The following is a 20,318-nucleotide window of genomic DNA, read 5'->3' as shown; positions in this document are numbered from 1 at the left end:
CCTGCCTATGGTAGTCTGGAAGCTGTGTAGACTTGGCCCCTTGTCATGTGAAAAACGCACACATACAAATAAATAAATTTGAACCTATTTAAGTGGAGTAGCAGTGGCAATTGCTGCAGCTAAAACAACATTCTTGTGGCACCTATTGTGGCATTATCTACTGTGAACCAAAGCCCAGTTTGTCAGATGCATGGTATTACTATCAGCTGGTAACATTTTTTTAATTCTGTCCAAGGCTCAGTATCAGATCTGCATATGAATTCCAACTCTCTAGCATTGTGCTGAAGTCTAAGGAATTTTTTTGAAGTACTTAACCTTTAAGTCTATTGTTGAATGCCCAGGAGTGTTAAATGGTTTCTTCACTGGTTTCTAAACACTTACATTTCTAATGTCTGGTTTGTGTCAATTTATTTTCTTGCAGAGAGAATGTGCCATTTGTTCAATATAAATGGCATAAGAATTGCTGGCATACAAGAGTATATCCTATTAGAGGATATGCCTCTGTTAGTATGGCTGATGTTAGTCCCTGAGATAGTGTCACTTAAGAGAATATGGGGACATTGTTTTTTGGCAGGTGCTTATCCCTGGAATCTTGGGGCTTGGTTGTAGACAATGGATCATATGATATGTTTAGGGTGGTAGCTTAGAGCATGTAGGTATGTAATGATTTGCAAGTTCCAGTATACCTGTCTTTGCAATAATCATTTTATTTCTAATCCAAAGCAGATAATTTCCTTGTCACCAGGGAGAATGCCTGAATCAAAATTTCGGGAAGTGTTGCCTAAGCAAGGTGAGTGGCTTTTCCCATCATTGGTCACACGAGCCACATGCGTCTACCATACCTATCGGGTGCCCTTGGCTGTAAATCCTAAATTGACTTCTGCTAAAATTTTGTCTTCTTACAAGATGTGAATTTTGATACATGTTTGGTCAAAATCACTCATTAAATGGTTGGGAAGTTTTTACATTTTATACCACTCTTCCTCCAAGACGTCAGGCAGGTTTGTGTCCATGCCCCCCCCCTCCCCCAATCCAGTTTTATTCTCCTGAAATCCTCTCAAGTAGATTAGGCTATAAGCGTCTCAGGCCATTTATGGCTCTGTGGAGATTTGAACCTTGGTCTGTCTCTAATTGTTCATACTACACCATATTATCATACTGTGCTTCTATCATTAAACAAGTGTTTGTGACAATTTTACAAAAAACAAAGTGTGAGCTTTCATAGGTCAGAGTCTTCTCTAATTAATGGGGCAATTGTACCTTCTCTCCAATTTCTTATAACTTAATTATTACTTTAAAAAGCTCTGTTTCATTTCAAATCTTTTTATCTTCTGAACAATCCTTGTTAAAGAAAGGTTCAAAGTCCCAAGAACACCAGGTGAGCTTTGAATCCAAATGTCTCCAGAGCTCTTCACTGTACCTCACAGACTGATAGTGTTTAAACTTTCAGAGATGTGTTGTGTGGTATTCATTATTCTTGAATGATTTTTTTTTTCTGTTTTAGGGAAGCTAGCAGTGGAAGATGTGACTACCATGGTGTTGTGCAAGCCAAAGTTGCTACCTCTAAAATCAGTTACCTTAGAAAAGCTTGAGAAAATGCAGCGTGAAGCACAAGAAACAATTAGGCAGCAGGAGCAGCTCCCTCAGCAGTCAGCACGATAATCCAGAATCCATATTTGTTAGTTTATGTGCATAGATTTCTCCTGCTGGCACAGATAGCAATCAAATCTATTGTGAACAGTAAACTGAAATTTTAAGTGCTGTATTATCAAAGAGTATATATAAACAACAGTTATTGCAGTTGAGGCTGTGTAGCTCCTTTGTAAAGGTATGTTGTTTATATGCAATGACTTTAAAAATGCTTTAATCTTGATTTAGGTGTCTTGACATCCAGACAAAGCCATCAACATGTTGGTTGCTTTTTAAAAGATCAGGTTTAGAATGGAAGACATTTTTTCCCACGAGGCTGAGGGAGCACATGAGACACGTTAAGTTCCAAATTAGTAATGCAGAAGTTCATTACTGAACAATTAAGTCTGTCTCCATTAACACGCACTTGTAGTGTTCCTGTACTTCCTTTCAGCTCAGAAATGATGGCACAGATTGCTACAACAGTTAGTAGTAGTAAGGGATCATTCCCTGCAGCCACTTCCCTTGCTTAAGTAGAGGTGGAAAGAGCTAGATGTCAGCCTCCATGAAGACCTTACGCCCTAGGGATCCAGTAACTCTTCAGGCAAGAGTGAAAGAGACAGGTTTGCAAGTAACCGTAATCATGTTCCAGCGGTAACTTAGCTAGAAAGGGTTGGCACTGCATCTGCACTGTAGCAACTAGGGATCCTAGGCTTCTAATATTGGCTGTATATTAGGCTTCTAGTGAACACCAGCACAGATATAATGTTGCTATGATTGATCCTCAGAGGAGGGGAGAGAATGCACAAGTCCACAGTGTGTTCTCTGTTCTACCATGAGATGAGAAACTGGTCATCTGGGCTTATCATACATGAAGTCACCTCTTAGCAACTTATTGGTATACAGTTTGCCCTTTGGGATTTATCCATACTGTGCTGAGGCTGGTGGTGGAGAGTGCCATCAAGTCACAACCGACTTATGGTGACTCCATAGGGTTTTCAAGACAACAGAGGTGGTTTGCCATTGCCTGCCTCTGCATAACAACCCTTGACTTCCTTGGTCGTCTCCCATCCAAGTACTAATGAGAGCTGGCCCTGCTTAGCTTCTGAGGTCAGACAAGATAATGCTAGCAAGGCCATCCATATGAGGTTAGCCTATTATAAAATTAAGAAAATGGTAGAACAGTCAGAACCAACAGGTACAGCTATTTTCAGGACCAGGCCTGTCACAGATGTAACTTAGACAATTCTACGTGTTCACTGACTCTAAGAAAGCAAGACAAGAATCTGCTTCACAAAAGTTTATTTTGCAATATATCCATAACTATTCATTTCTCCAGTTTTGTAGAAAAATAGATGTTCCAGCCACCATTTGCTGAACTAGTCTTTAAGACCAAATCAATATGTTCCCCTGGAAAATGAATACATCTTAAGACCAAACTAAATTTCTTAGATTCTTAAACCAAAGAAAATAACGTTTCCTCCCAAAGCACAGTATTTTTAACAGCAGCAGCTTAACTTGACCCATTCTGTAAAGCTTTGTATAAACCAGTGATTTTACTACAAAAACACTGTCCTTGAAAGAAAGGAGTGGCAGGCAGGCATCAATGCAAACATGGAATGATTAGGTCAAACATATGGCACTTACAATAGAATAGCTTATTGCAGCAAACCTCCACAGAAAGGCAGTTACTGATTCTGTCCAATTATAGGTCCCAAGAAAAGAAAGTTTTGAAGGATTTCCTTTGTGAACACAAAATTTAAAAACCTTCAGAGGTCCTGTGCCCTATAACAAGTGCATATCTTAAGAATAAATGAACTGTGCTAAACAACTCTTACTACAGAATATATACATATATATTCCCTTTAAACATCTGTGGCTGCAAGAGTTAGTTCATGTATTCAGTAGCTCTCAGCTTTCAGGCGGCCTCCATCTCCTTCACTTACAAAACGCTTCCTTCCCCTAAAATTAAATAAAAAATAAGCTTTTAGTTTATTTCTGTCCTTAGGTATGGGGGGTGTTCACGGTTTGGTGAAGTTCGCCATAGGCTAAAACAGATGTGGAGCCACAAGTGTTTGGGGGGGGGAGGCATACATATAGGTTACATGCATTGGTTGCTGTTGCAACACAGTAGAACATCTTGTAGGTTTTGGAACTGCAATGGGGAAGCATAGAGAAGCGATTTGCACATGCATCATCTCTCTTCCCTGCAGTGATATTCAACAGAGAAGGGAGTCTTAGACCCCATACAGAGCCTGAGAGGTGGAGATTTAATGTCACTATAAATCTGGGTTATATGCTCCCTGGCTATCCATTCAATTTAACAGCCCCTTCCTTCTTGCTAAGGTGACATGCACTACTGTGCACAAGCAGAAAAATGCAGCTGCCAATTGGAAATGGCTAAATTCCAGTGGTAAACCAGTTAGATCAGTATCCCTTGCGGTTAATATGTAACAGATTCTTATGTACCTGGAAGGACAGAGGTCTCTCAATGGTTTGGAGATTATTCCCGCTTTAAAGCATTCTTCTACAAACCGTTCAAGCACAGAGTATGAATGTGGCACATCAAGATTAATGTCTGGGATTTCACGGTAAATTCGTTCATAACCCTAGAACAACAGATTTAGAGGGGAAAAACCTTAGCATTCAGTTCAGGAATTATGGTTCTCTTTGCTCTTAAAACTGTCACAGTAAACCCCAAATTTGGTTGTGGAAAAGCAAATAAACATTTTATGTACATCAAATAGGAGTGACTGGGGAGTAAAAGTTTTGAGCTTTTAGAGAACAGCACAATGAGGGCAAATGGCAATGCAATAACTACTTTTCCTCCTAGCTGGTAAAAGGAGGAAAGAAAGTAACTTTGTTTTTGTTGACTGGGAAAAGCTGCGTTGATGCAACTATCTGAGCTTGGAACAATCAGAGAAAACTTTCTTCTACTGCCTGCGTCTTCCAAGGAATTCTGTCTTACATATGAGAACAGTGGTTTTATATAAATTAAATGCATTGTTTAAATGTAAACAGGCAGTCTTGAGGCTATTATTAAGCCTCCATGAAACTTGTAAGCCACCTCGGGCAGGTTCTTCGAAGAGGTGGCATAAACATTTTCTGGGGAAATTTTGGTTTCTGTCAGCAAACTGCACGCTAGCATTTGAAATTTCTAACCCTGCCTCTTCAAGTAACAAACATCCTCAAATATATTTTATTTAAAACATTTCTATGCCACCTTTCCGCCCAGATAAGGTCTTTAAGGAGGCGAACACTGAAACATTAAAGTAGCATTTAAAATAAGATACATATGAAATATTTTCAAAATTCAATAAAAACATACAAGACATATGTAACACCACCACAATTAGGGAGGAGGGCCAATAAGAGTTACTTGGGGTATACCAAACAAAAAAGTCTTCACCCACTAGTGGAAAACAACGAATTTCCCTGGGAAGGGGCTAGTATTTCACTACCATGACCAAGAAGGTCCTTTCTTGGGTTGCCACTCATCTAGCCTCAGATGGCAGGGCACCTGAAGCAGGGCCTCCAAAGATGACTGCAGTGGACAGGAAGTCAAAAAGCCAGATGTAGGTATTCTCTAATCCAACTCTAGAGCAAACTGGTTAAATGCTAATAGGTGACCACAAATCTAACCTACAGCTATTAGATATCTAATAATAATAAACAGGACATCTGTCAGTCATACTTACTCTCTTCATTTGGTCCATACTAATGACAGCAGATTTACAGAGAGATTTCAGTAAATCGAGCATCATTTTAAAGTTTGTTTCTCCAGTTGATTCCAAAACCATCACAACAGCCTAAAATGCAAATGCGGATGGAGTGTGGAGTGAAAAACAGTGTAAAGGCACATGTGTTCACAAGCAATAAAACTAATTGTACTGCAAAGCAGGACAGATGATGTGAAACGTACAAGAAAAAGCTAACCTCCAACCAAAAACTGTAATAGTAACTGAAGACTTGATGTTATATAATTCTATACTTTTCTAGTCAGAATTCATTTTTTAGCAATTACACATTTTTTAGCAATTACAATTACTATAAAAATATAATGGAAAACCAAGAGGAGATTATAGCTGGGACCTGGGGCAGTGAAATAGGAAAAGTAGAGCTAATGTTTATCCAGAAGCAAGTGAAAAAGAGTATATTTTGCCTTACTTCATATACAAGCTCATGGTGAAAATGGGGTACTTCTAACTCCTGAAGGCAACGTTCCGCTTCCAAAACATCTCCTGAAAGAAGGTATTCTTTCAACAGCATATCGATCTAGCAGTTTAAAAAGAAGAAAGCATTAGACTAGAGTGTTACAACTTGCAGTAAAGATTGATTTCCAAATTTCCGCCTGATTTGTGACTTGATCAACACCAGGGGCAAAGCGTATTGGAATATACATGGCAGATATAGCAGTAAGCTAAACATTCTTCCAATACATGTGTCTATACTTGCAGCCCAATCCTGAAGGTGAGGGTACTTATGAGGCACCTGGGGGCAGTGCAGTTGCGCTGCAGCTTGCAGCAGTATAGGAAGGGGGGGGAGAGAAAGTGATTTCCCCCCAAACCCCATGAAACTCGCCCATAAAATTTCACAGGGCTACGCCACCTTTTTTGCAAGCATAACTCGACACCTACAAAAAGGGGTGTTCTTGGGCTGAAAGAGCTTTAGGAGCTGACTAACCAGCTCCGCCCCCCTGGATGCCGATGTGAGGACTTGCACCAGAAAAACGCTGCCACGGAGGCAGCTCCTGAGCCTCATGCTGCTACGCAATGCCCCTACACCCATGTAAGTGCCTTTGAGGCGGTGTCCGTGCCCACTTGGCTGACGCAAGTGGCACTTATGCTGGCGTAGGGGTCATGCCGCCTCAGCAGCTCCGCCTCCCCCCTTCAGGATTGCATGGAGAGTGCATATTTAGAAATAACAGAATTCACATCATGTGTAACCAACAGCAATAGTTTCAGTTTCTCCTAAACCCTTTTCCCCCAAAACTGGGGAAAACAAATGTCATTAAAAAAAAAATCTAAGTCATTATATTTTTCCTTCCACTTTTAGCATTTCATTTTGACTTCTGTATGGCACCACTAAGCATACTGGCAACAACATTCATGCAGCTTAGATTCTCCTATATACTTTGAAGTCCCTAATGGGAACAAGTTTCCATTTTTGTCTTCCACCCAATTGGAATGAAAACCTCTCATCTCCCTGCCTGGCAAATTTCAGACAGATACAAAAACGGATCTTTGCTTCAAAGGCAATTAAAATTCTCACTTGCAGAGTGGGTACAGGGAGGCATGCATTGTGGTATGAGTTTTCCCTCCTTTTCTAGGATCAAGCAGGGGTGGGAATATCTATTTTTAAACAAAAGTGGAATATGCTAGTTAGGTGAGCTTAACTCTTGCTCTTCCTATGCTTCACCCTTTTGTGCTCTGGTAGTAGGAGGGACGCCCTGACCTGGATGGCCCAGGTTAGCCTGATCTCGTCAGATCTCAGAAGCTAAGCAGGGTCAGCCCTAGTTAGTATTTGGATGAGAGACCACCAAGGAATACCAGGGTTGCTGTGCAGAGGAAGGCACTGGCAAACCACCTCTGTTAGTCTCTTGCCATGAAAACCCCAAAAAAGGGGTTGCCATAAGTCGGCTGCGACTTGACGGCACTTTACACACACTGTAGGAGGGACAGGATTATTCCCCTCACAATCCAGTTTCATTTTAAAATTATGCCCATCACACTCCCAGAGTTACACAAGAATAGCCAAACATGTGAGCAAGTATCACCAACTATCGCCCCCTCCATGGCTAACTTAAAATAAAAATTAAAAGTACTAACACTGAGATACCTCTGATTCTTAATCAGCAGTTTTCTCTTGCATACAGAGATCTGGTACTTCTTCATGAATGACTTCTGGCATGTCATGTGGCTTAGTCGTGTCGGTTTTTACTGTCAGATTAGCTATGGTCAGGGGAGGGAAGCCAGCAAAGTCTTTGCCTCATCCCCTCTCTGAAGTCTGCACACCACTTAATACATTCAGAGAACTTGCCGCTCCCCTCTACAGGATGGGTGAGCTGACTATTGTCAAGAGGGTGAGGTCTGAGCCTTTAATTCCCTTATCCCCCATCTGATTTTGCTGCCTACTGGAAGAATCAAGCAAAGCATATGTCCATGTGCCTGACTGGCATACCCTTAGATATAATAGCTCAAGCAAACACAACCTGTGTTGATATGGAATTAAGTATCAAAAACACTGATAGTGCAATGATTGGTGGAAATACTGTGCACAGAAAGGCCTAATAAGAGTTATTCTGTTTAGTGAGTGGTTTTACAACATCCTTTTGGCCATGTATCTGCTAAGTAACTCTCTTCCCACTGCCTGAGAAACTGAAACCTGACAGCAGGGTACTAGAATAACGGTCATTATCTAACATTTCCAATTGTTACCAAATACTGGACATTACTACTGTTGAATTAATTAAATTAAGAAACTGGAGTTATTCAGGTAAGATATTGTCTAATGACACTTAGTAAATTTCCAGTGTTTTTGATACTGAATTCCATATAAAACACAAATGAGCCCAACAACTCATCATTCAACACTGTCTTCCCTGAAGCAATATAATCATAATGAATATATACTAGTTTGGATATAATCTATTAACAAACAACTACATTTTAAAACGAAATACCTCTTTAACAAGATGTTTCACACACTGTTGCCCGCCTCCTGATCCCCATACATTGTCTATGCGCTTTCCGCCTTTGTTCATACTTAGCAGCACAGTAGCTCGATCCAGAGCAGCACTATGAAGATAAAGGTTAAGTTACACGCACCTACATATAAACCTACTAGAATATAGTCAGTCATCTTTAAACGTCTATGCATTCAGCAGAATGAGACATTCATGCAAAGACATGGAAATACATATTAAGATTTGGATTCAAGATCTACACACCAGAAGGCCAATACAGTGATCACAACACAAAATAATTAGACAAGGAGCCATGTTCAGAATAAATTTAAAGGTCTGTGGCTGTTTCACTAAAACAAGGCATCAATACAACAACACAAAATACAATCATTTGTTGCTCACACATAACCAAAGGATACAGAGCAGAAACAAAAGTAATTCTGTTGGATCATATTATTATTGGAAGAATAATTGGTGGAGGTAGTAGATAATGAATAAAAAGACTTCATAGTGCACAACGTATATTAAGAACACACTACCCATACAACACTTCTATGATGAAGAATATAAGCCCCACTGCAAACCAACAGTCAAGCCAGCACTGTAAAATATCTCCAATAATATCTAAACGTTTGAGCAAATTGACTGTATTCCTATCATCCACTCCTAGGCTGTCAGCCAAAGACTTAGAGGTCACTGCAAACATTAGAACTGATGTCCTCTAAAATGCATCATCTTTATATTGTCCATAATTATCTAGCCATTTTCTCGGAATTCTGTACATTCAGCCATCAATGTTTAAGTGGGACAACATTCCAGAAAATGTGATGTGCAGGGGAGGGGGGGTTCCTTCATAATTTTGAAGGACTCTCCACAAAAAAATAAAAATAAAATTCAGCTTTGTTTTAATGTTTTTAAGTAGACAGGTAAACTCAGTTTACTTCATGACTGCAGATTCTGGAATGCTTTAATCAGGTTTAATTGTGAAGCAGGCCTCAACTACAAAGGGGTAAGCACTTACCGAGCCTGAGCACAGTCCACAGTACCCTTGTAGCCATCTATGTAACTACTGCATAGAATCTCATCTCCAACAGCTCTTGCAATGAACTGACCCACCAGCTGCCACAAAAAAGAAATACGTCTTAGAGACTCAACTTGAGTTTGATTGAAACACTGGTCTCATATCTTGGGGGCTGCTTCTCATCAGTGGATTGGAAGGTGTCCTTGTCAGGGTTGTGCCTCCTCCTTGCTCCGTGGGCAGGGCATATGCAATTTTTTGCAAAGGTTTCCACTATCTAGAGGAGGTGCTTGACCCTCCCCCCCATTCACATCTTGCCAAGACAGTTGTAGTGTAGCAAGTATAGATGATGATTGACTTGTCTCTGGAGACCTGTAACTGGAAGTACAGTAAGCCTGAGGGAAAGAATAAACCAATCTTAGACTGTCACCCAGTTGATTTAGGTAGTTCCTCTCCAATTCCTCCTCTGCCAACTAGGCCGGGGAAGGATCCTTTCCAATCCACTGATAAGAAGAAACTCTCACGGTAAGTCCAATGTTTTGTTCTCCATCAGTGGAGGAAGGTATCCTTATATGGGATATTTAACAACCTTTATTATCCTAGGTGGAAAACAATGGCGAGGAGAATTATTGAGGAGCTACTTTATGAAGGACTTTTCTGCCAAACACCGCCTCAGCAGAGACAAGTATGTCTATTCTGTAGAGCCTCACAAAAGCAGAGGCAAATGCCCAAGTAGCTGCCCTACAGATTCCTGCAATGGGTGACCGGTGGAGATAACCACAGGCCCCTCTCACAGAATAGGCAGTGGAATATGCTTCATGTTGTAAGCCAGGGAAACGCAAGCATTGATCCACCTGGCTATGGTTGACAAAGATACCTTCTTCCCTATGGTATTTGGTAAGGAGACCAAACAAAGTATCTGAAGATCTGAAGGCCTCTGTCTTCTTATTGTAGATAATGGAGAGCCCTCCATTTTTCTAACTTGTGTCAGTCACGTTCCTTGGCATGGCTGGGATGTGAACAGAATGAAGTAAGGAAGAGCCACCCTCTGAAGGCAAATGCATCCTCCTGTTGTCCCCTTTGCCAATTTGGGGCTCCCTTCCCATGGCTGAGAGTGAGACAAGGGATCCATCCTCTCCGTGCTTATACTTCCCAGGGCCTCTTGGCTTTGCAGTCAACAAGGTGAGAGGTACCAGCTCAGATGAGCTGTGGGTGTCTTCACCAACAGAACAGCAGAAAAGGGGAGAGGGTACGTGCTGTTTGCTCCCTATCCCTGCCAGTGCTTCGACAGGGGAGGGGAGAACAGCAGCACTGGCTGCTTTCATGGATGCATGTTCCAGGGCCTTGGAGGATGAAGCTGCTGTGCTATCCTGCTGCAGGGGCTCCATTCCAGTTGCTGTCTTGGGGCTTTCCATCCAAGGCAGCAGCTTCTTTTTTTGCCCCAGCCACCATTGCTAGTAAGACAGAGGCAGAGGGAACTCAGGCTGATTTTTTTCAGGTGTTTTGACATTTTGCCCTCCTTTCCCTTAACAAGGCGAGAGCTGTAGAAGCGTGCCATCCACAGAGAAGGCAAGGCATGGGAGAAGCACCTCCTCAGGATAGCAGAAGCTTTTGCAAGAAATTTCCATATATGCTGCTCTTAGAGCAAGGAAAAGACACGGCCTATATAGGGATACCTTCCTCCACTGATGAAGAATATGATCTTTGATCAACAACAAGATGATCTACACCCAAGTAATGGTATGCCTCCAAAATGAAAAACAGTGTCCTGCTGTTTTCCTCTGAGGCCATCAAGACAGCAGCACATGTACTGTAGTGCTGACCCTCAGCTACCAAGATCTGTTCTGCTGGACAACTAAACACATCACAATGACTATTCAAAACAAGGACAGAAGGATATCTTTCTAACTCTGTTGGGTGCAGTAGATGAGAAACCTGATCGAGTTCAATGACTACAAATATGAGCCAGGAAATCCCTAGTTCAAATCTCACTTATCTGATCAACTTACTAGAGATTCTCTACTCAGCAAGTCACTTGGGTGTAACAGACAGACTGATGCTATACCAGCCTTGGTACTTCTATTAGCCTTGGTCCCTCAAACCTGCTATCTTCCATATTGGGATAATACTGGCTTGATTTACAGGAGTAGTGTATGATTTAGATATTTACATGAAGTGCTTTGAATACTTCCTTTCGATCTACATCACCCTTCCCCAAAGTGCCTGTTCTTTTCCTTTTTAAAGCAATTTGGGGGTTCATTGTATGCTTAGACTTATTAAGTAAGAAGTGCATATTGGTCCTGAAAGCATAACAAGTGTGCATTTCTAACTGGCATGCTTTTCAACAAATCTGATTATTACTTTATAACAGCAGTAGTAGTAACACAGTCTAGCCCCTTCCCCGCCTTCTCAAATCTAAATGCCCCGAGGGGAAGGCAGAAGAGGAGAAATTCACGCCATCCCCTCTGGAAGATAACATACAACAACCTAAGAGAATTCTACTGCTTTATAGTTTCCAACTTTTTTTCTTTTTAGTATTTTAAACTACAATCCATCTTGAGTGCATTTGCAGAAAGGGAATGAATATAGTAAATTAATAAGTAAATATGGTCTTGTGACAATGTATTTCTAATAACTATTAAACAATTCTAGAAATGAAATATGTTGTGAAAAAGGAAGTAGAATGTAAGTTGCCATTGTGCTTTTGTAAGTACAATATATTTTTTCCTGACTTATGCTGACCCGTTGACTGAAAACCTTGCACCAGAGACAAAAACAAACTACCTTATTGGTTAGTAACCTACCTAGAGGCCAGCTAAATCAAGATGAGGTGTGGAAAAACTTGCAGAGCAGCTCACAGAAAAAAAACAGTTATCACACACAATCTGAATTTCTGGAATTCAACTGAAAACTGTCCTCAGTGATTACTGACTATGGCTGCAGGGTGGCATTTTTATCTGTATGCTCAAATACTGTGCATTGAAAAACAGGGTGAAAGCAAGTTGTTTTTATACTGGAAGTAACTATGATGATCGTATTAGGACTGAACCTCCTTAGGACAGCACTTTGGGATTCCAGCAACTAAGCAGCGCACTTTCTGGCTTGTGTTCTGAAACAGACTAGAAGCTAGATGACTTTGAGCGGCAGCCATGACTCCAAGAGCTCCCACCTTTCAAAAGAGGGGGAAGCCAATTCCACCCCCTGCTCCTGAGAGCGCCCTTGTTCCCATCCCTAATAAAGTGAGACAGTTTTTCATGTTTGCCAGACAGACATGACAGGGGTTCACTCTGTACAGACCATAGTCTGAGAAATGCTGGATTAGAATGTATTGGCAAAATTTACAGCTCAGAAAAACAATGTTTGGATGGTAAGAGTTCTGTGGGGAACTAAGCCAAACTGCCAAACACTAGAATCTGTCTTTTGACATTTCACATACTTTTGTACAAAACTTTAGATAACAATGATTCTACCAGGCATATCTGTGCTATGAAGTGCTTTAATAAATTTAAGTAACAGAGGTTACCACTAAAACAATATTAGTATTAGCAACATATTTTAAACAAACCTGTGGTGCTCTAGGAGTGTCCAAAACCAATTCTGGCAAGTCTCTGAGAAGCCTGTCAAATGACTTTTCCACGTCATTCTTGCCAACCACTTTACCACACAGATCAGCAAGGAGTTTGGAGGTCATCTCTCGGTGACTAGCTTTCCCCTCTAATGCCAATGATACTGCCAACACTGGTACACTGTATTTCATTTCACCAAGACTGAGGTCTTTCAGCATCTCCTATAAATGTGGTAAGTAAAATCCATTGCATTTTATTTCAAAGCATTGTGGTCTTTGTGTCCTGCCCTGTACAAGGGTGGGGGGATCAAACAAGCAGGAAAAGACAACTCTGCTAATGAACCAATGTAAAATACAGGTGTTTGCATGTTAAAAGAACTCCCTGGGGAAAAGACCAGGGAAAAAATCTGTTTTTCTCAGAATTCTTTAGAACTTCAGTGTGGAGGGTGACAGCCCAGCTTTAAACCCTGCAGTGCTCTTTTTTAAGTCATGATATAAAACTCGTTAAAAAACAGTAATGACAGAACTTTGATACTGATACTGTCTTCAAACTGTCTTTAAGGTTACACTCCTATACACCCTTACCCAGCATTCAGTTACCACTGAAGTCAATATGGTTTATTTCTGAGTAAATACCAGGCTTGCACTGAGTTTTCATTTAATAATTAAGCCACCTGACATCTATGGTGATTTGTCTAACTGTCCCTGAAGAAGGGCCATTTGAAGATTGAAAGCTCACCATGTGCCTGTAGTTTTATCAGTAAGCTGATCTAGTAGAAGATGCCTCTGTGATCTATCTGTGCCTTTTATACCAACATTGTGAAGTATCATCTATATATCTAGTTCTCAAATGTGGCCCCCATCTGCAGATATCTAAATCCATGGATCGGGGCAGATAAGGGGAGGGGAAGGAAGCAAAGGGGAGGGAAGGGATGCCCCCTTCCTGCAAGTTTCTTGCGGGCCCCTGCTTGTGGAACTCTGTTAATAGTTTCTAGTATAGAAATAGAGAACTTTAAAAAGGAACATTGTGGGCCTAAGTACCCCCCCCCCAAGAGTGTTATTCAAGAGAGCAATCTTAAGAAAGTTATTCAGAATCCTATTCAGGCCTAATCAATGTGGCTTACCCTTAGTAAAGTGTTTTTAGGATTGCATAGTAAATCCTGCTAATCGTTACCTGTGATTTCAAACAGTGTATAAGACAAGACATACCGCAACTTCATTAGTATCCCCATGTTCAAAATACTCCTGGATTATTGGAGTTAACGTTTTCTCAAATGCTCTGTCATCCAAAGGAAGAACTACAGTTTCATAGACACAGTTCTGTTTTAAAAAGAGATATAAATTACTAAATTAAAAAAACACTTAGTCATTCTCCAGGATGCTCCCCTAGAAATGACACTTTTCAGGCATTCATTTATTTATTTTATACCCCACACCATCTCCCCATAGGGGACTCAGGATGGCTTACAACATTTAAAAACGCAATACTTAATATTAGACACAATAAATACAAAGTACAGGTAACAGCAATAAACAGAATAAAACCAGTTAAAATATTGACTTCATAAATTGCTTGGAAAATTAAAACAACTGGCCAGCTCCCCGGTTCCACTCCAGTTGCTGTCTTCATGAGGCATACCAACATTAACCAAAGGCCGCAAGATACAAAGCAGCCTTACATGCCCTACGGAATGCTGAAAGATCCCGCAGGCCATGAACTTCCCTGGGGAACTGATTGCACTCCATCAAGTGCAAGTAAAACCAGCCACCACAGAGCCCCAAACCTACCCACTACATGATCTCCATTTCTGAAGGATTTAACTTCAGCCAGTTCAATCCACTATGGCATCCAGGCATGAGGTATTCCAATCATGACTTCAGTACTGGCAGCCAGACTGTTAGCACCTTTATTATAGGTCATCAGTTCTAACTGCTCTACATGGCCAGCGAGGAAGGGTATCCTGCTGTACTGACACTACAGAAAGGAATTGCTACGGTTATGGCTGAAGATGGACTTAGCATCTCACACAGAGTATTTCCAGCAGTTCCTCTTCTACAATTGCCCTGTTAGACAAGCAAAGAAGCAACTCAAGCATGGTTTCAAGTTGTTCATACCTTCTCCTCCTCCCACCCACTGGTCTTAGCACTTACCCACTACTCTCAACTCTTCTACGTGCATAAAGGTAACAAAAGGCCCACAGGTAGCCAACATGAAAAAGAAGTGGTGCAATCCATCTAGTGCTTGACCATGAAGCCCTTTATTAACTTTCCCCAGGAGGAGGGTGCCAAGGTGGGCAAACAAGATGCCTAGGAAGCAGGAAGGATTAAGACTGAGGGGCTTCGGACAGAAGTTAAACTAATGCTTTACTCATCTGACAAGTCAACTGTTAAGGCAGGCTGGCAGTTACTGAGCACCACATGATGAGCACTCCATTTATATCACATGAGCCTTCACCTCATTTCTTAAACTTCACTGCTAAAAGCAGGCAGCTTTTTGTGTTTTCCAGTTATTTTGCAGGGAGAACAGTACTCATGTGATCCTTTCATTCTTGTGTGGAAACCAAAGTTCTGTACAGAGAGGGACTTACTATACTCCTCTATGAATACAGGGTGCCATGTTTTTTGCTACCACAAACTAGCAGTTACCTCTTGTGGAATTCCTCACACATGGGCATTTCCCATGGTGCACTTGAACATTCCCCTACTTAGCAAAATGGAAGTCCCTGAACATATGGAGCTCACTCCTGCCTACATGATGGTAAACATACAATCACTAGGTTTGGGGCAGCGTAAATTCAGCTACAAGTTATAGAAATACAAGATAAAACAACAAACTAAATTTGAAGCAGCCTGTGGAAATTCCACTGATAAATCATTTACATCTTCCACATTTTTCTCAGCAAAAGTATTTATATGCAAAAGTCTTTTTCATCAAGGCTCAAGTAAGCCAATGCAAACTCCAGGATAATACCACAGTTTCTGAATAATGATTCAAGGGCTGCAAGCACTATCTCCTCCAGTCTATGCTCTGCTCATTGGCTTTGTTCTTATTTCTGTGCAAACACTCCCATGTTCCATGCTCCTGGACATCGCCACTTATGGTCCTACCTGTGGGGCTATCCACGGTGCCTGCCTGGAACCAGGATCATAAGCAGAGCAACATGTACAGCTGCTACAGTGCCATCACTTTTTATCAATTACTATATTATGTACAGTTTTGTGGAAATTACACACACAGGTCTCATTGTTTCCTGTCTAATCTGAAAGACTAAGCAAGTGAGCTACACAGAGAATTGTCCTAAAGCAGCTTTATGTAAATACAAATCACTGCCATGGCAGCTATATGCAGCTTTCTCCCACAGTAGTATAGTAGCTGAAGAATATACAAGACTGCTCCTTACCTCAGGCAGACTGATCAGGTTCTAATTACAAGGTCAAATTACATAAATAAGGTCGGGTTGTACAGCACACTAAGGATTTTCTTACCTGGTCATCATCATAGTTAGGATCTTTAACATCCACTTCCTCTACATCATATACTTGTCCAGGTGGGCCCCAAACACCTTTGCCTCCTGCACCACCTTAAAAAATGTTTACAAAATGAGAGCCAGACGAAAATGGGCGAAAAACAGTGCATTAATCATTCTGGTGGATGATCATTTTCAGTTTCTATTTCATTTATACCCCAAGTTTCTCCCCAATGGGGAGAACATTCTCTATTTTATCCTGCCAACAACCCTGTGAAGTAGGTTAGACTGAGAGTTTGTGACTGGCCCAAGGTCACCAGTAAGCTTTATGCTGAGGTCTTCCATAGAAGAATAGAGATTTTAACCTGGGTCTTCAGGATCCTACAAGGAAATCCAACCCTATTTATCCTTTTGGATTTGTCTACAGCCTTGCGTCTCTTTCAGGGGATTTTGAAAAAATGCTAGGGATATCAGGGACTATCCGCCAAGGGTTTCAGTCCATTTTGATGTTGTTGTTCAAGAAGATGTAGAGTTGCCACTGGGAAGGTGGAATCTTCAGTGTGGGCCTGAAGTATGGAGACCAGTAGATTCTATTCTATCTTCCATGCTTTTAACAATTACATCAGGCTGCTGAATTAAATCATCCAGAGCTGTGGAGTTGGCTATTTTAAATACCGATAGCACCCAGCTAATACATATTTTTAATTATGCTTTCAGATGCCTCAGTGCCTCAATGTGGATGAGGGAGAACAAGGAGAAACCAAATCCAGACAAGGCAGAGAGCTGGTGTTCTGCCACTGCTAAATGTAATTAGATTCTGGACCCAGCCTTATTATTAGAGAAATGGAACGGCATAAAGGTCAGGAGTCCTTTCTTCACTCCCATCAGATTTGTAAATTAATACCTCTTCTGGCATGACTGGCCTTGCCTTCTCATCCATATTTCTGTAACTTCTAGGTTGGATTATTTCAACATGCTTTATATGCAATTGACCTAGAGATGTAAATTTCTGGACATTTTGAAGCAATGGGGGCAAAATATTTTTGGGTGGGAGAGTAATTTTGAGGAGAACTGAATACATGCAGTACTTACTTGTCTATCAAAACTGAGCCTACGTTACTGCTTTAACAGAATAAAAGGCTTAATTTCGAACTTAGTTAAGAATATGAAAAAAAGATAACTTCCAGAGGAGATTTTCAGCGCCCACCTCTACTGCAAACCTGCACCGTGTCAATCCCCTCAATGTTACAAAATAAATGTCAAACAAAATGGAATGCTATTTAGGAAAAAAAAGTATTCCAGATAGAAAAAAATGAAGACCCAACCCAAAGTTGTTGACTTTCAGACATATTATTTTGGTTTGCTGTGAATTCAGAAGGAACCAACCTTTCTTTGGGAGGCCTCTACCCTTTCCCGATCGAGATCGTCTATCCAGATGTTTTCCCTTCGGACTTGTTGGCACAGTAACTCCACTTTTTAGTGCCTCTCCATTGTCACTAACAGAATCTCCTCTTCCAGAATCTCTGGAAGAATTTTTTCTTAGCCTCCTCTTTGCTCGAGCATTGATTTTAGCTTCGTTAACTGATGTTGCAGAGACCCAGTTACCATTGATTTCTCTTTTTATTTCCTCAGTTCCACCATTTTCTTCATCACCTGAAAATGGAGTGTCACTTAGATTTTCCGGTTCTCAAAACAAAAAAACAAAAAAAGTGTTGTTACTAAATGGTTATTTTTTAAAGTGAAACAATTTTCAAACACTGTAAAGTTGCAGTAGCATTCCAAGCATTCCATAGTGGTACATCAACATTGATAGGATAGCTTTTAAAGAAGCATTTAAAAGGTTTAATTCTGACATCCTATCTGCACAATTAATTGGAGTGGGGAGTAGGAGGAGGGAAAAGGTGAGGGGGGGGAGCTCACCAATAGCTGCAAAAGACATGTAACAAAAACAACCATGATTGCAGATGTATAGCGGGACTTTCCTTTTTGCACTGTTTAACCACACCATGCAATGAAACTAGTACAGTTTTAAATATTGTAATTACAATCATAAAGATATTGCTTCACTATATGTCTTAAAAGCACAGTTTTAGGTAGGATACCTCTGAAAAGTTGTTTTTGACTATTTTTGTGTTTATTGGTTTGCGGTAAAAGATGACTGTGGGGTTTTATTACTACACTTTGGGTATTTTACAGATATTCTGTGGTTTAAATTATTTTTTTCCTGTGCATTCCTTTGGACTCCATGGGCTGCATTCAAAGATCGTTTTCTTCCCATGGAAAGCATCCAATCAACTGAATTGAACTTTCACGCCTCGGCCCTTCTGGTGTAGCCCACTGAGCTTCCACAAATGGTGCTCCTGTGTAACAGGGACCCTACTAAAACAGGGGAAGGGGAGGGACTGCAGATAGTGGAGGGAACTGGTGAAAAACATTCAATGCCTTCTGCAGCTAGAAAACACTAGACTCAACTCAGTGGATAGGAAACTGACCTACACATTGTAAAATAAGTAAATCTTTACAATGATTTTGTTACTAAAATCAACAAATTTACTGCAGTTCAATAATACTGTTTCTCAGGAACATATCAGACCCCCATTCAACTTAGTCTTACACCACAACATATAAATCTATGCCCTTGGAGCAGAATACTTTACAAGTGTAATAGCACACAAAGTCATTAACATTTATGAGGCATAAATAAGATTATGGAAAGTTCTTTTCAACTCCAGAAAGCTGAATTGTCTGCATATGGATATGCACGATGTCCACCATTAGTACTTCAATAATTAGTTTTATGATAATCAGCTTTTACTTTATTTGCATGGCTTTCGACCTGTGTGCAATAACCTCAATTGCTTCCTCAGTACCTTTTATGTAACTGAGAAAGGCTCTTGTTTATGAAAATTCGTGCCACCGCAAACTAGTTAGCCTATAATTCACACATTATATGATAAAAACTCTCATGTGGCAGTGGATCTGTATCAGCACACATGCCTTGCATGCAAAATGTCCCAAATTCAATCCCTGGCATCAGCAGCTGAAGGATCTCAGGTAGAAGGTGTCCAGAAAGATCTTCCTCTGCCTGTGACCCTGGGTAAGTGCTTCCAGTCAAAGAAGACGACGACCAATATTCTGACTCAGAATAAGGTAGCTTCAGATGTTCAGTAATATTTGAAATCTGATCACCACATAGATCACTTTGACCTTATTAAGTATAGTCTCCCCATGACAGCACCAGCCACTGTCACAAAAAATTAGAGCTAGCATGGAGATTTTTCCATATGATCACAGAAATACATGTAGTAGGGAACTTAAAACACGATGCTTCTTCTACGTGCAGTCATCACTATAAAGACACATTTTCCATGAAATCATACAAGGCAACCATAAAATTTAGAACTAGGCTTAAATGACAAAGTACTCTGAGTTATTTTTTATTATATGAAATTTCTTACCAGTAGAGTTGACATTGTCTGTCTGCTCATTTTCTGTTTCCATAGCTATTCAACAGTATTTCAACCAAACAGAATGTAAATGGTTTTCTAATGTTTTTCTTTCAGTTCTGAATATGGAAACAAGTTAAGAATGTTTAGTGTGATTATACTGATTGAACCTTGCAGAAACCTTTTGTACTGTAATTTCTTTGGAAGAGGTAAAACAGACAGACTGTAGGGATCTTTGAGTTACAAATGTAAAAAAATAAGAGTTACAGTGCATTCCTACACATGTTTGCTCAGATGTAAGCCCCATTTTATTCAATGGGGCTTACTTCCAAGTAAGTTACTACCTTAACCAGATCTAGCCAAAAGCAACTCACCTACTCCTAAGGATAGTCCGTTTAATTTTACAGCCAGACATCTCTCTGTGTTTATCATATTAGTATAACTTTTTTTCATTCATCTTAATAGCCCTTTAAATTAGGTCACTATTATTTCTATTTTGTAAAATGGA

General features: G+C 40.5%; 1 protein-coding gene across 1 annotated transcript; it reads right to left on the bottom strand.

Moving 5' to 3' along the window:
- Window positions 1-3,141: 3,141 nt before the first annotated feature.
- Window positions 3,142-19,924, bottom strand: PDCD4 (programmed cell death 4). Its single transcript, XM_056849826.1, has 11 exons — window positions 19,823-19,924; window positions 17,751-18,050; window positions 16,383-16,478; window positions 14,107-14,219; window positions 12,898-13,119; window positions 9,336-9,433; window positions 8,312-8,426; window positions 5,797-5,904; window positions 5,328-5,438; window positions 4,099-4,238; window positions 3,142-3,591 (listed from the first exon to the last, which is right to left on the bottom strand). Exons 1-11 carry the CDS (start codon window positions 19,863-19,865, stop codon window positions 3,531-3,533), a joined length of 1,407 nt encoding a protein of 468 aa, XP_056705804.1. The 5' UTR covers window positions 19,866-19,924; the 3' UTR covers window positions 3,142-3,530.
- Between the last annotated feature and the right edge of the window lie 394 nt (window positions 19,925-20,318).

This window comes from Euleptes europaea, chromosome 5, assembly GCF_029931775.1.
Source record: "Euleptes europaea isolate rEulEur1 chromosome 5, rEulEur1.hap1, whole genome shotgun sequence".
Taxonomy (NCBI): Eukaryota; Metazoa; Chordata; class Lepidosauria; order Squamata; family Sphaerodactylidae; genus Euleptes; species Euleptes europaea.
This window is presented reverse-complemented; position numbering and strand designations above follow the sequence as displayed.